The sequence below is a fragment of the Cricetulus griseus genome, chromosome 4, assembly GCF_003668045.3.
Source record: "Cricetulus griseus strain 17A/GY chromosome 4, alternate assembly CriGri-PICRH-1.0, whole genome shotgun sequence".
Lineage (NCBI taxonomy): Eukaryota > Metazoa > Chordata > Mammalia > Rodentia > Cricetidae > Cricetulus > Cricetulus griseus.
Genome location: NC_048597.1, coordinates 214558979 through 214572634, shown reverse-complemented (window position 1 = coordinate 214572634; position 13656 = coordinate 214558979). Strand labels below are relative to the sequence as shown.

The window sequence follows — 13656 nt, the reverse complement described above, 5'->3', positions numbered from 1 at the left end:
GGCATTTTGACTAATTTACCTTCTCAAGGCTTCATAGCAATTCCTCTCAAACAAGCACAGCCTCTCCTTAAAAGGACACTGTCAAGGGCCCACTCCCTGCATCTACAGATGCTCCTGGGCCCTATGGAGTGCTGCTCATACCAAAGAGGATACCAAGCCACAGTCTTGCCAGTGTGAACCTGGGTTTAGGCATCTTTCTTTGTCAGCCATGTTTGGCCCACCTGGGAAGCCAGGTGTCTGGCATATATAATACAGGAAGCCAGGCAAGTTTGTCCAGTGGCTCTGCCACACTGAATCTCTGTGGAGTCCAGCAGAGCTAAATGGGGGCATGGACCTTGGCCACCTTTTGCAGTTACAGAGCCCTGCTCTGTAGCTGGGAGGCTTAAGAACTTCAGTGTAGCCTGGCAAGCTGGCTGCAGCTCCTACCCAACAGGACAACTGCATGGACGGAGAAGAGTGTGTGTCACCAGGGTGGGTTTTCATAAGTTTCCCCTGTCCTGCCAAGTATCCATTGACCACCAGGGAAAATCTGCTTCACTGTCCTGGGTTTTCTAGTGGAACCAGCTAGGCCCAGATCAGAATGACGCAAAGAACTGTTCTTTCCAATTGCCATGCTAGGTAAAGCTCAACACTTCTTTCTCTTCTTGCTCCAGGCCCCAAGGTATGTATGAAGAAGGTTTGTGCTTACAACACAGGCTCGGATCAAAGGGAGAGGATGGAAAGAGCAGGCCTCACAACAGCTTTCCCTGGCTTTGCTGTACTGGAACTTGAGCAGAGCGAGTGCCTGCGGCCACGGGTCAGCTGTGGTTTGCTTACTCTCAGAGCAGCATAGGCCTGTCTGCAGCTGCCTGCCACAAAGCTCGCTTGGGCCCCTGCTAGTGTTGTGTGCTTGACCATTCCTTTGGAGGGCTCCCGATAGACAAGAGTAAACTAATGGAGTCCCCTTACCCTCTCTAAGCACATCTGTACCATCCCGGACGAGGGGTCCATGCATGTGTCTCATATGTCCCCGTTCTCCACTCCTGCTCACCACCTTCTAGCCCTCCCTACTCCTCCAGGCCTGCTTGGAACCTCAGAAGAAATCTCGCATGACCAACCATGAACATTCCCAGGCTCCAGCGGTAACCACAGCCACTGCCCAGCCCATTTCAATCTGCCGCTTATTTTTTTTTTTTTTGGGGGGGGTTACTTTTTGCCACAACCGCACATGGGATAGAAGATGGAAAGCAAGAGATGTCTGCCAGATCCCCCAGGGAGCTGCCATCCGGCCCCCATGAAATAACAATCATGAGCTAGTTTTGGAGTGCAGCTAATAAGCTGTGTGCCATGAGGGAAGGCTGCATACTGCCTGACTTGGAGTTGAGGAGGGAACAGCCTCCCCCACCCTTTCCTATTGTAAAGCCACAGAAGCCTGTGGACTGAATGCCAAAGCCAGTAACAGGGATGCGGAGGAGGAGCTGGGGACCAGACAGATGTTCTTATTTCTCCCGGTGCCTCTACAACTAGCTAAAGGCAGGCATCAAGCCCGTCCCTACCACAGATTACACAATGTCTTCAGTCCCTTGTCTCCTAGGAAGTAGCCTCTTAAAAGAGAGACAAATAAGCCTCTTGTCTCCAAACCCCCAAGTGTCAGGGGCTCAGGCCATTCTGAACTTGATTGTGGCTGAAAGGGTAGCCCATGAATGCCCAGGAGAAGGATGACAAATCCATTCTGGACCAAGTCTGTGTGGTAGATAGATGTGCTTGTTAGCAAACGCTGATGTTCAGAAGGTGGTTTGGGTGGAAATTAAACAAGTACCCTCTTGTAAGCAGGACTGAAAGGCAGTATCTTCCCGACAAATTAATTGGGTTTGGGATCCCACAGGAGGACCAACCCTAGGGAAAAATGTTGTAACTACTAAAAATCCAGAGTCTATTCCTACCAACAAGAGCTGGTCCACCTGGCAAAGAAGGACATTGAGAGCCCCATAGAATATCCAGGCAGCTTCACCCAAAGCACAGAGACACAACCTTTCCCATTAGTGTGGAACTAGACACTTTACCCTAGTAGCCCACTAAGCAGGGAAATGCCAGGATTTAGCAGGACAGGGGTGGTTAAAGGCTATCTAAATCCCCCCATCAAACAAAAACCTTGTTGGATGATATCAACAGAGCTCTGGGACCTGAACGTTTAGCAAACTCAACTGCCAAGGAGCACCAAGCAGCAGAGCTTATAGGGCCTGGCTCCTCTTGGTTAAATTTCCAGTCTTAGATTAGTGTGTAGCCGTCTCTGTGAGCCATAGGAACCTGACTGTAACATCACAGCATGGCTGGGGCTAGCCTGAAGCACTGCATGCTAGGAAAAAAAAAAAAAAAAAAGTTGGAGCAAGAATTTGCAAGAATTTCATGGCTTGGTATTTTTAAAAAGCAGCAAGATGTGAAACTGGAGTCAAAAATAACTTTTCCTTTGGCTTCTAAAACAAAACCACCAAGCCACTGGCTAAGTCTGTGCTGGGCTGCTCACAGCCGCCTCCCAGGCTCCTGGTCACTGTCCACATCTCCATGCTCTATCCCATCTCCTGCAGATAGACCCAGGCCTCTGCTCAGGAAGGTAGCACCTGAGAGTCTGAGGAACACAAGGGGGAGGGGGCAGTGAGCGTTGACAAGGGCTCTGCCTGCCTGCTAGCTAGCTTTCCAGGATCTCTACGGGGCACAAGAGGAAAGAGAATGCAGGGCAGAGCCTGGGCTGGTCTCCCTCAGTATCCGACATAAAGCAAGCAGGTCTGGCAGCCCTAGGGTCTGGCTTGAGTCCTTTAGATATTGCCACAAGGGCTACAAATCTGGCGTGGTGGCAGAGTAGATTTTGCAAGGCTTCATGGGAAGACCTGGCTCTACCAGAGACGCTGATGTCAGCTGACCACTTCACAAGAGTGAAAGCCAGATGCTGTGTAACGCACAGTGGCTATGTCCTTTTTTGTGAAGGGCAACATGGGAAAGTGGGGTGGCCAGTGGTGCAGAAACAGCAGGAATGGGCACTCCACAGGCCTCTACATGAAGTTTCACCCTATAGGAAGCCTTAAGAAGCAAAGCCCAACCACAATAATCAGGCCTTTTTACCCCTCTCCTGGCTTTTCTGTAGACCCTACAGACTTCTGGGATGGAGCCAGCTTTGTCAGGAAAAAAGACTCAGGCAGGCTCAGCAAGAGAGTGATATGGACAGCCATAGGACAGGTATGTACTGGGTGTGGACGTGATGAGGTTGAAGATGATCTCATAACAAAGTCCCCCAAGGGAGAGATAAGTGCTTTGTATGTGTACATTTAGTGAATCCCACTGTCAGAAAAACACATAGCAGTGCATGCCTTTAATGCCAGCACTTGGGAGGCAGAGGCAAGTGGATCTCTGAGTTCAAGGTTAGCCTGGTCTACAAAGTGAGTTCCAGAACAGCCAGGGCTAAAAAGAGAAACCCCGTCGAGAGAGAGAGAGAGAGAGAGAGAGAGAGAGAGAGAGAGAGAGAGAGAGAGAAAGAGAGAGAGAGGAGGGAGGGGGAGGAGAGAGGGAGGGAGGGAGGGAGGGAGGAAACACTCATGTTTTCCCCAAGCCAGTTGCTGTTGACATTTAAGACAAAACCAATAAGCTGAATGGGCCACACAGCACTTCTCACGGCGGCCTCCCAGGTTACTGTGATAACTCCATTCAAAGAATGACTGTCACGGGAAGCACACATCTTTGAAGAATGTCAGTCTTGGCCCTGAACGCCTTAGTCCAGGTTCAAAGGCCTATCCCTAAATCCCAACAGCCTCATGCTGACCTCTGGTGCTCCCTCCCTCCCTCCCTCCACAACAGAGAGAGACAATGGCATTTTCCTGGCAGCTCCCAGGATCCCTGCACTAGAATGCCCACTTCTCGGCTCCCATGCTATAGGTGATCTCAGGGCTTCCTCAGTGCTCAGACAACACTGGACTAACCGCTGGCCTTTACCACACAGCTGTACCAGTCCAGTTTACCAGTTAACCAAAGACTGCAGCAGGTTTGGCTATCCCTGTTTGTAAGAAAGGAATCTGAGGCCACTGGAATGATACCAAATGTCCAAGACACCCAGGCTGCCTCCAAATCCAGGAGAGTGGATGTGCCGAGGCACCCTGATAGACAGGTGGCTCATTCAGTGAGACTATCCCTGGATCCCAAGAGGGAGACATTCCTCTCCATGCCTGGTAGCCATGAACGAAGCTGAAGAATCCAGGCTACTCTAAGCATGGATGGCATCCAACTGGGATCGGATCCTCCATGAGCTCTGTGCAGCAGCCTCACAGGGTAGTAAGGACAAGGTCTGTCCTACACCAAGAGCATGTGTTGGGGTTAAGAGCATGTGTGCATGTGTGTGTTTGTGTTCTCTGCAGGCGGCCTCGGGCTAGCCTTTGGGCTCTGATTGCAGAGCCCAGAGCAAGAACTGTGGCTTTATCCTTCAGGAAGGTCAAGTTTGTTCTACAAGAAAAGTTTTTGGTGGGCAGTAGTAGGAATGGAGATCAGGGTATTGTGAATTCTGGACAAGCACTACTACTATGTGCCCAGCTTTTTCGATTTAAACTCTCTTAACTGCTGAGCCATCTCTCCAGCTCTGAACTTCTTTTAATTATTTATCACTGAGGAAAGGGGTATAAAGTCCATAGTGTGTGTATGGAGGTCACAAGACTCTGAGTCAGTTTTCTTCTCTAACCTTTATGTGGGTTCCAGTGATCCAGGATTTCCAGGTGCACACAGCAAGTGCTTTACTGGATGAACCATCTTGCTGGTTCTGCAGGAAACTTCTTTAATGAAGTCACCCCAAAATTCCACGCAAACTGTTTAACAAGGGATGCTCTGCCTACACTAAGATCAGGACCACTTGCTTCTTGCTGAAGCCACAAGCTGGGTAGACCCCAGGGTGGATCCAGGTACAACAGCCTTAACAGTACCTGGTAAGATGCTAAGTGCTGGGAAACCCCACAGTGAGATCAAGCGAGGAGCCCTGAAGAGCTGAGGCCTCAGCTAAGCATCAGGAGGATGCTCACGGGGACGTTCCATCTAAGACAATTGGAGGAGACCTGAAAGGTCAGGCCAACCTGACCTATTGGGATTACAGACAGCAGGAGACAAAGCAAAGGGCCCATACATTGTAAGGTCATTTCAAAAGTAACATTTCTCTTATAAATGCCTTTCCCTCCCCACCAAACCCCTGCCCCTTTTCTAAGACAGGGTTTCTCTGTGTAGCCCTGGCTGTCCTGGAACTCTCTCTGGAGAACAGGTTGGCCTTGAACTCAGAGATCTGCCTGCCTCTGCCTCCTGAGTGCTGGGATTAAAAGCATGCACCACTATATCTGGCTCATAAGTACATTTTTGAAAAGTAATGCAAACAATGCATATACTTTATAAACATGGGAGTCTCTAAAAGGTAAACCCAGAACATCCCAATGTGTGTACACATGTGCTCGCTTGTGTGTGTGTGTGTGTGTGTGTTTTAAAGAACTGATTTCTGATGCTGTACAAACCCCAAGGGCAGTTAGAATTCTAATAGACCTGCCAGGCCTCTTAGTCCCAGGGGCCCAACTTGCTTCCTAAGGAGACTAGATGCCTCACAGTTTTGCTGCTCTCACCACCCACTTCCTTGACCTGCAGTGAAATCTAGCTCCAAGGTTTTAGGAAGCTGCCTCCCAGGAGCCAGCCTATGATAGCTCTGCCTCTTGCTTAAGTCCTGGCTCTCTCTGTTGTTTCCTATCTCACGCCCGCCCACATCCCTCGGGCTTCTGCTGCATTAGGCTCCAGCTTGCTGTTCAGTGTCCGGACGGTCATTCCTGGGCTGCTGCTTCCATAACTCCTACCAGAGGACCCGAGGCCTCCATGCCTTGGCTGGCTGGGCTCCTTATGAATCACTCCTAGCTTTCTTAATGGGCCCAGTTGCCTGTTCCCTCTTAAAGCCTGGCCTGGCATCAAATTCAGTCAAGGAGACATCTCAGGAATGGGACTGGGATTCACATAGGAGCAAACACAGAATGGGCTCAGTGAATGTGTGGGCATAGAGAACCATCACTTCTATTGTAAGGGCTGAGAGATGGCTCCCTTAGGCAGAGGGGAGGGCTTGTGGTACTGTCTTGCTGGCTCTGTCCCCAGCAAGCCTTGGGCAGTAGCAGTGGCAGCAGCTAACACGACAGGGGAGGCTTCTAACACACAGGAACACACAGCACTGCTGGGCATGCTAGGTGAGCTCCACAGGTGGACACATTCTGTATCCCTAGAGGCCTGGAGAGTGGCTGCTGGTGACAGGACTCATTCCAGGCTTGGAGATCAAGGCACGGGAGGCTTAGGTTGCAAGGAAGTCAGACACACACGGGCCTCAAGGGGACTGCTTAGTTTCCCGACTTCAGGACTTTTTTTTTTTCTAGAAGGACTGCTAGAGAGGGCTGAGATTTTTCTATCTGTCTCTCAGACTGGTGGCAAACAGACTACAAACATCCACAGAGGAGGTCTTGCCCCATTGAGCTGTACATCCACACACCCAGACTGTTGAATAAGAAAGTAGGTTTTTGTTTATGTATATTTTCTGGTATTTTTAGAAACCATTTGGGTTATCAGACCAGGCTGGCCTTACATTGTTGATCCTCCTGCCTCAGCATTCCAAGTGCTAGGATTGCCAGTGTGGACTAAGAGTTCAGCGTTAAGAACTAGGGTCCTACCTGGGCAGGCAGCAGCAGTGCAGAAGTCAGTGCTGAGGTGGCCAGGGTACAGAGGGCTTTAGGACTAAGCACACAGTGAGGAACAGTTGCTGAGGGGGTAGACCCCAGGCCAGAACTCACAGACTAGACAGGGAGTCTGGCTGAACAAGCCACTTGAAAGGAGAGGTGGCCGTGGCCACCTGGCTTTAGGCCTCAGGAGAGGGCTGGTTCAGTGTGGACAACTGATGACCGAGCCTCCAAAGAGCATTTGCAGTAACCCAATGTACTTTGTACAAAAGTGGGCTGAGTCTATGGCCTTATGTGGAGCTACATGGAACCCAAGCTTCCTCAGGACATGCTGGGTCCAAGGGAACACTTTTCACTTTGTGCACCAAGGAACAGAAGATAAGACCACCATGGATGTGCAAAGAGACCAAACACTGTCAGGTAGAATAAGGGTGTCATGGGGCAGCCAAACACCCGGCTGTAGGCCGCTTCTGCTCTGTGCTACGAGTTTCTTACAAAGCTACTATCATACTCCTGACTGCTCACACAACACACAGTCTTCCACGGGCACCCCTAAAGCAGCAGCAGCAAGTGTTTTCACTGCTGTGTTCCTGTATTTTTAGCCACCTCTCAGACTTAATTTCCAGTTTTACCCTGTGAAGTCCTAATGACTCCATCTTCCCTGGCCTCTCACTTGAGGCTGTGATGAGCGTAAGGTGCTCTCCGTCAGGCTTGAAGTGGATTTTTCATCTTTTTTTTTTTTTTTTTTTAGATTTATTTATTTATTATGTATACAACATTCTGCTTCCATGTATATCTGTACACCAGAAGAGGGCACCAGATCTCATAAGGGATGGTTGTGAGCCACAATGTGGTTGCTGGGAATCGAACTCAGGACCTCTGGAAGAGCAGTCAGTACTCTTAACCTCTGAGCTATCTCTCCAGCCCCGGGTTTTTCATCTTAAAGACTTTGCATTTGCTCACATCTCTTCAGAGCAGGCTTTCTTCTCAAAGTTAGCAGGTTTTCCAGCATGTATGCACACACTGTGCTCTGCAGTCCCACAACCCTGACTCCCTCCTCATCCTTGGGTGCTTCCATCTGTAGGCCCAAGGTTGAGATCACACCAATGACGTGACACAATGTGGAGTGGCTTTTCTCACTTAGCCCGAGGTCCAGGGTCAGGGAAAGGCTACCAGACTGCTATTAGCTGTCCTCCGCATTCTTCTATAGGACTGAACTAGGACTGCTCTCTCCTCTCCCTGCTTTTACAACCCTACCAAGTAGATCATGTGACCTCCCACAGCCTCACTAACTCCAAGTCAGCATGGGATATAGGTGTCTGCGGAGTCCCTGCCAAGTAGCTAAAGCCAAGGCACCAGGAGGACAGAAGATCTTTCAGCACCGTCTTGCCCAATGAGCCACATGTCAGCTACCGTGGGATTTGCGTGGTCCCTCCAGACCATAGGAAGGTTGCTCTTCTGTCAGGGCCTCCCTCAGATGTGATGCGCCTCTGGGCATACTCCAGGGCAGCTGCCACCTCTTGTCAGGGTATTTTGTTCATACCAAAGCTGCCATTGTAAGTAAAGTTCTGGAGAGAAGGACCCACATTTACCGCACTGATGAAGGTCATGGGCAGGACCACAGTAAACACTTACTCAGCAGATACCTAGACCCAGGCATGAGCCAGACTTTGCAGAGATTCAAATCTGCTAATCCTTACCACAAACACGGAGGCAAGCACCCAGACCACCTGTGCATTACAGGTCAAGACACCAGAGTTTAGAGAACTAAAGGGTTTTTTCCAAGGACACCAGGGAAATAAAAAAAAAAATGACACTGAGTCTAAACCCAGGGCTGCAGAAAATCCAACTCACTGCTCCCAGCTCTCTGGCAGGTGAGAATGGGATGAATGGACAGTATTTCTCTCAAAGCAGCCATACCAGGGTGGACAAACTCTAGCAGAAACCTGTGTAGTTACTTTGGAGTCTGGTAGCTGCAGCTTACATAGGTCCAACAGCCATGATCCCAGGGAAGACACTGATATTTCATTAATGTAGATTGGAAAACAGGTCCATTCTCTACCTCTTTCTTCTCTTCCCCCCTTCACACACACACACACACACACACACACACACACACACACAGAAACACTATTTTAAAAGGCAGAGTCTCACCCTATGCAGCCTTGACCAGCCTGGAACATCCTATATAGATCAAGCTGGTCTTGAACTCACGGACTCCCATCTCCCTCTGCTTCCCCAGGGCTAAAATCAAAGGTGTCAGCCTCTATGCTGACTAGTTTTATGTCAACTTGACACACACTAGACTCACCTGAGGGAACCTCCATTAAGAAAATGCTTCCAGTCTGGTGGTGGTGGCGCATGCCTTTAATCTCAGCACTCGGGAGGCAGAGGCAGGCAGATCTCTGAGTTCAAGTCCAGCCTGGTCAACAGAGTGAGTTCTAGGACAGCTAGGGCTACACAGAGAAATACTGTCTTGCAAACTAAAAGAAAATGCTTCCTTAAGATCAGGCAGCAGGCAAGCTGTAGGGCATTTTTTAAAAAAATTAATATTTGATGGGGGAGGGCCCAGGCCATTGTGGGTGGGGCCACCCCTGAGCTGGTGGTCCTGGATTCTATAAGAAAGCAGGCTGAACAAGCTATGGGGAAGAAGCCAGTAAGTAGCACCCCTTCATGGTATTAGCTCCTGCCTCCAGGTTCCTGTCCTGCTTGTGTTCCTGTGCTGACTTCCTTCAGTGATGAACCATAATGTGAAAGTATAAGCCAAATAAGTCCATCCCCACAAGTTGTCTTTGGTCATGGCGTTTCATTACAGTAACAGAATGTAAGCAAGACAGCCACCATGCCTTTCATCCAGTGAAAGACTCAGTGAGTCGACAACGAGGAACACAAAGGCACTGTGATATGCGCTTCTATTTTTAACCCTCCCCCCCACACCTCTGTAATACACCTCTGTACACCTCTGTGTGCAGGAGGCTGGGGTAAGGGAATTTCCAGTTCAAGGTCACCCTAGACTACACAAAGTGACCCTGGCTCATTAAAACAAATCTCAGTATCTGCCAACCAACATCAAATGGTTCAAACGCTAGAACAATGCAGATGGGCGTGCGCGCGCGCGCGCGCGCGCGCGCGCGCGCGCGCACTTGTGTTCCCATCAGGCCCTACCTGTGTGAGGACGTCCAGCTGGCCCACGATGTGCTCCAGTGTGCTGGTCAGTGTCTGGGGCATACTGACGCGCTCTTGAGACTGCTCTTGCACCGACTCCAGGCTCTTGTCTTTGCCTGGTGGGACAGGCAAATTCATTTCTGGCTAAAGACAGAAAGCACAGTCCCTCAGTCTATTTAGTATGGAGGAAACAAGGAGAGAGGATCATTTTCAAAGACAGATTATCTGAGAAGCCAGGAAGCCAGAGGAAATGGCCTCAGCATGTCAGCGGGGAACAGCAGGGAAAGAGGACACGCCCTTCCAGCAGATTCACATGTCCGTCTTCCACAGCAGAGACTGAGAAGTAGAGTTGAGTACCTGGCAGTCTAGATTAATTGGGGTCTGGGCAACGGGGCAGGTGGACCCCCCGAGTGCCCTCAGAGTTCTCCCAGAGGTCCTCAGGGAGGCTGGTCCATCTCCCAACTCTTCATTCTCTGGTACCATCCAGGGCGCATCTTGGAGGAGCCAGAGACATAAAGACTACACGGCCCTCAAGTCACCCCTTCTCCCACCCTCCCAACACCGGCTGCCCCAGACTTCACTAACACCTTCCTAAGGGCCTAGCAGCTGTGGCCCAGAAATGAAAGGGGATGTTCCAGATCTTGCCCTGCCCCAGATCCCCTGGAAAAACAAAGATCTCTGTGTGACTGACTGTTCTACCCAGATGGCTGGCAAGAGCCACAGGTCAGGCACAGCTGGCTGGTTTCAGACAGGACTCCAGGAATGGGGCACTTGGGTTTTTATGACTTGAAGGGTCACCGAGCCCCCTATACTCAGATGCAGGCTTCTCCTGCCCCAGGTAGCAGCCTGCATGTGTTGAGCAGGAGGGTTCCCTGAGCATGGATGCTGGTGGCAGGTCAGTCACAGTTCCAATGCCTGTGGCCTCACTGTGTGCTAGTGCTAGCTCAGGCTCTGGGCCACCCCCAAGTTTTGGTGACCTACAAATGTCTAATGGACATTCCAGATGTACCATGTCACCCTCAGGCTCTGTCCATCCACTCCACCTCCTTCCATGCCCTTCTCTTGCCTCTGCGCCCTGGCACTCCCACCACAATTTCCTCTCCAGGGGGTGTTTTCACCTATACTTCTCCCTCTGCTAAAAGTTCCCATCAGGAACTCCTCTGCTCCTACATACCTGGGCCTCCTTCTTCCCACTCTGTTCCCCTAGCGGCCTTATCTTAGAACAAGGGCTAGAACACAGGCAGATGAATCAATGCTGGCCTCTTCACAGGCCTGTCCATGGATCTGTTGCCCCCTCTTGCATCTTGCTTGTACTCATCACTCCTTACCCCACAAACCCAGGATACCACTAGGGTTGAGGCTTGCGACCCGTCTACACACCAGAGCCAAGCCTATTCTACCCAGAAGCTGGCCACCTCCCAGAGCCATGGGTAGTGAAGGATACACTGGGACTCACCTAGGATACTGCCCAGCCCTGACAGTACTGGGATGCCTGTGGACCCACAATCAGCAGCTGGCTGTTTAATCTCCCCTCAGTGTCTTCCCTCTTAGACTAATCCACAACCACCTGGCCCTGGAAGATGATCTGGCCTGGACATGCTCACCTGGACTGTATCACAGTCCTCAAAGAGAATGGACCCAGGAGAGGATTTGCAAATGACAAAGGAGAAAGGCAAGGGCAATTCAGCATGTGGAACCTACCTGAATGTTTTTCTTTTCTTTTCTTTTTGCCATTTTTTAAATTTTATTTTACATTCCAACCACACTTCTCCCTCCCATACCTCCTCCCACCCACCCCCTCCTACCCCCCCAGCTCACCTCCAGTCCACTCCTCCTCACAGGTAAGTCTCCCATAAGGAGTCAACACAGTCTGGCACAGTAGGTTGGGGTGGGGCCAGGCCCCTCTCCCATGCATTAAGGCTGAGCACAGCATTGCACCATAGCGGGTAGGCTGCAGCAAGCCAGCTCATGTACCAGGTTTGTAATGTGGCCTCTCAGCTAGTCCAAGGTTCACAACTGTCTCCCACATTCGGTGGGCCTAGTTCAGTCCCCTGGAGTCTCCACAGTTGTAGGTCTACTGAATATTTTTCTTTTTTAGGAAAGAACCCTGACCTCATAAGCCACAAACTCACAAGGACATATTGATGGGAACTTGGAAAATGCTGCATCGGGTGGCCCAAGAACTTGACTGTGCAACATGAGCCTGAGGGACATTCTTGAGAAAATCAGTGCTGCGCCCACATACCCACTGTTGACACGTCTGCTGGGCAACGTGACTTTCAGGACCAGGACTCTTCCAGTCCTTCCAGGGATCAAGTACTTCCGATCTCAATGCCTACCCAGAAAGCTCATTCTGAAAGGAAACACTTCAGAAGTCCACTAGCCTTGCCAAGAAAGCTTGGGCCTACCACAGTGATCCCCAGGCTCAGGCAGTTCTGTCACTGGTGAGGAATGAGAAGCCAGAGAGGCCTTAGCTCCACCACTGACCAGCTAGTGCCTCTACCTCCTTATCTGTAAAATGGAGCTAATGACCAAACTCATCTGAAGTCACCAGCAAGCCTTGAAAAATATTCTCAGCCCTGTGCCCACTCCTTCCAGACACACTCTTCCCCTGGACACCGAGTCCCCATGGCTCCATCAGAAAAGACTACTGAGAGAAGGTTACAGGCTTCCTGTCCCGACAGCAGGCATCTTTATGGGGACAGCCAGACTGGTGTTGCCTGCTGCCCGGGAAGGAGGGAATGGAAATTCTGAGTGCTTCTGCAGAGCAGCGTAGAAGCTGCCAGTGCTCAACTGGGCTTCTGGAAACACTGAATGATGGGGGAGGGAGGGTGAATGCCAACTTTAGCAGTCTCTCTCTGAGCCAACGCTGAGCAGATCCAAGGGAGCAGCAAGGACTGGAACCATAGTGCTCTGAGATAGAGCACTGGCTTTAGGAGAGAAATGTGTTCCCATGGATACCATGAGTTCATAGGGGCTGTCTTCATATCACAACAAAGGAAACAAGAAAGAAATACAATCCCAGCACTTGGATGCTAAGGCAAGAGCTTGTGAACTCCAGGGTAGCCTGGGCTACATATGGAGATGGAGGTGGTGGGCCGATGGCTTAGTGAGGACAAGTGCTTGCTGAGTTCAATCCTAACCCCATGGTGGAAGGAGAGAGCCGACTGGCCAGAAGTCGTCCTGTAATCTCCATTCACATGCTAGTGCACATGGGACACATGAACTAGTGTGTACACACACACTCAATAGTAATAAATAAAAATTTTAATAAAAAAGAAAAAATATAGTAAGAAAACAAAAGGGAAAAAACTAAAAAAGAATCTGGGATTTTTGGAAGCTGAGCATGGCATCTGTAACCGCAGAACTTGGGAAGCTGAGACAGGAGGATCACAAGTGTGAGGCCAGCTGGGCTACACAGTGAACTTCAAGCCACTGCCTAGGCCATCCTGTCTCAAAAGAACAAAATGCCAGCATCCCAGCACTGAAGGCTGACCAGGCTGGTCTCTGCCGTTTATCTGCCACCACTGCAGGCCCTGATTGAACATCACCTCACTAAATCCTTGAGGGTCCATCACAGTAGGGATTATTTTATTATTTTCAGACAGAGGACACTCATGCTAAGTGTTCTCTCCGGAAATATCACCCTGGCAGATTATGGATCTTGCTCAAAGTCCACCGGCTGGGATGTAAACTCAAAGCACAAACTTCCTGGGGGTCAGGCAGCCTGTGACAGATGACAGGTGACAGGTCATACTGGCTGCAACTGGACTTCCATGTCCAAGTTTTCTTTAAT

The 13656-nt window shown here is 50.2% G+C and overlaps 1 protein-coding gene across 4 annotated transcripts in view; it reads right to left on the bottom strand.

The window, feature by feature from the left end:
* The window catches only part of Poc1a (POC1 centriolar protein A), a 97567-nt gene that overhangs the window by 9283 nt on the left and 74628 nt on the right, over positions 1-13656 (bottom strand). For all 4 annotated transcript variants that reach the window (XM_035443916.1, XM_035443914.1, XM_035443915.1 and 1 more), the window contains one exon: positions 9861-10004. In XM_035443916.1, the coding sequence (XP_035299807.1) occupies positions 9861-10004 (144 nt within the window). The remainder of the gene's footprint in view (positions 1-9860; positions 10005-13656) is intronic.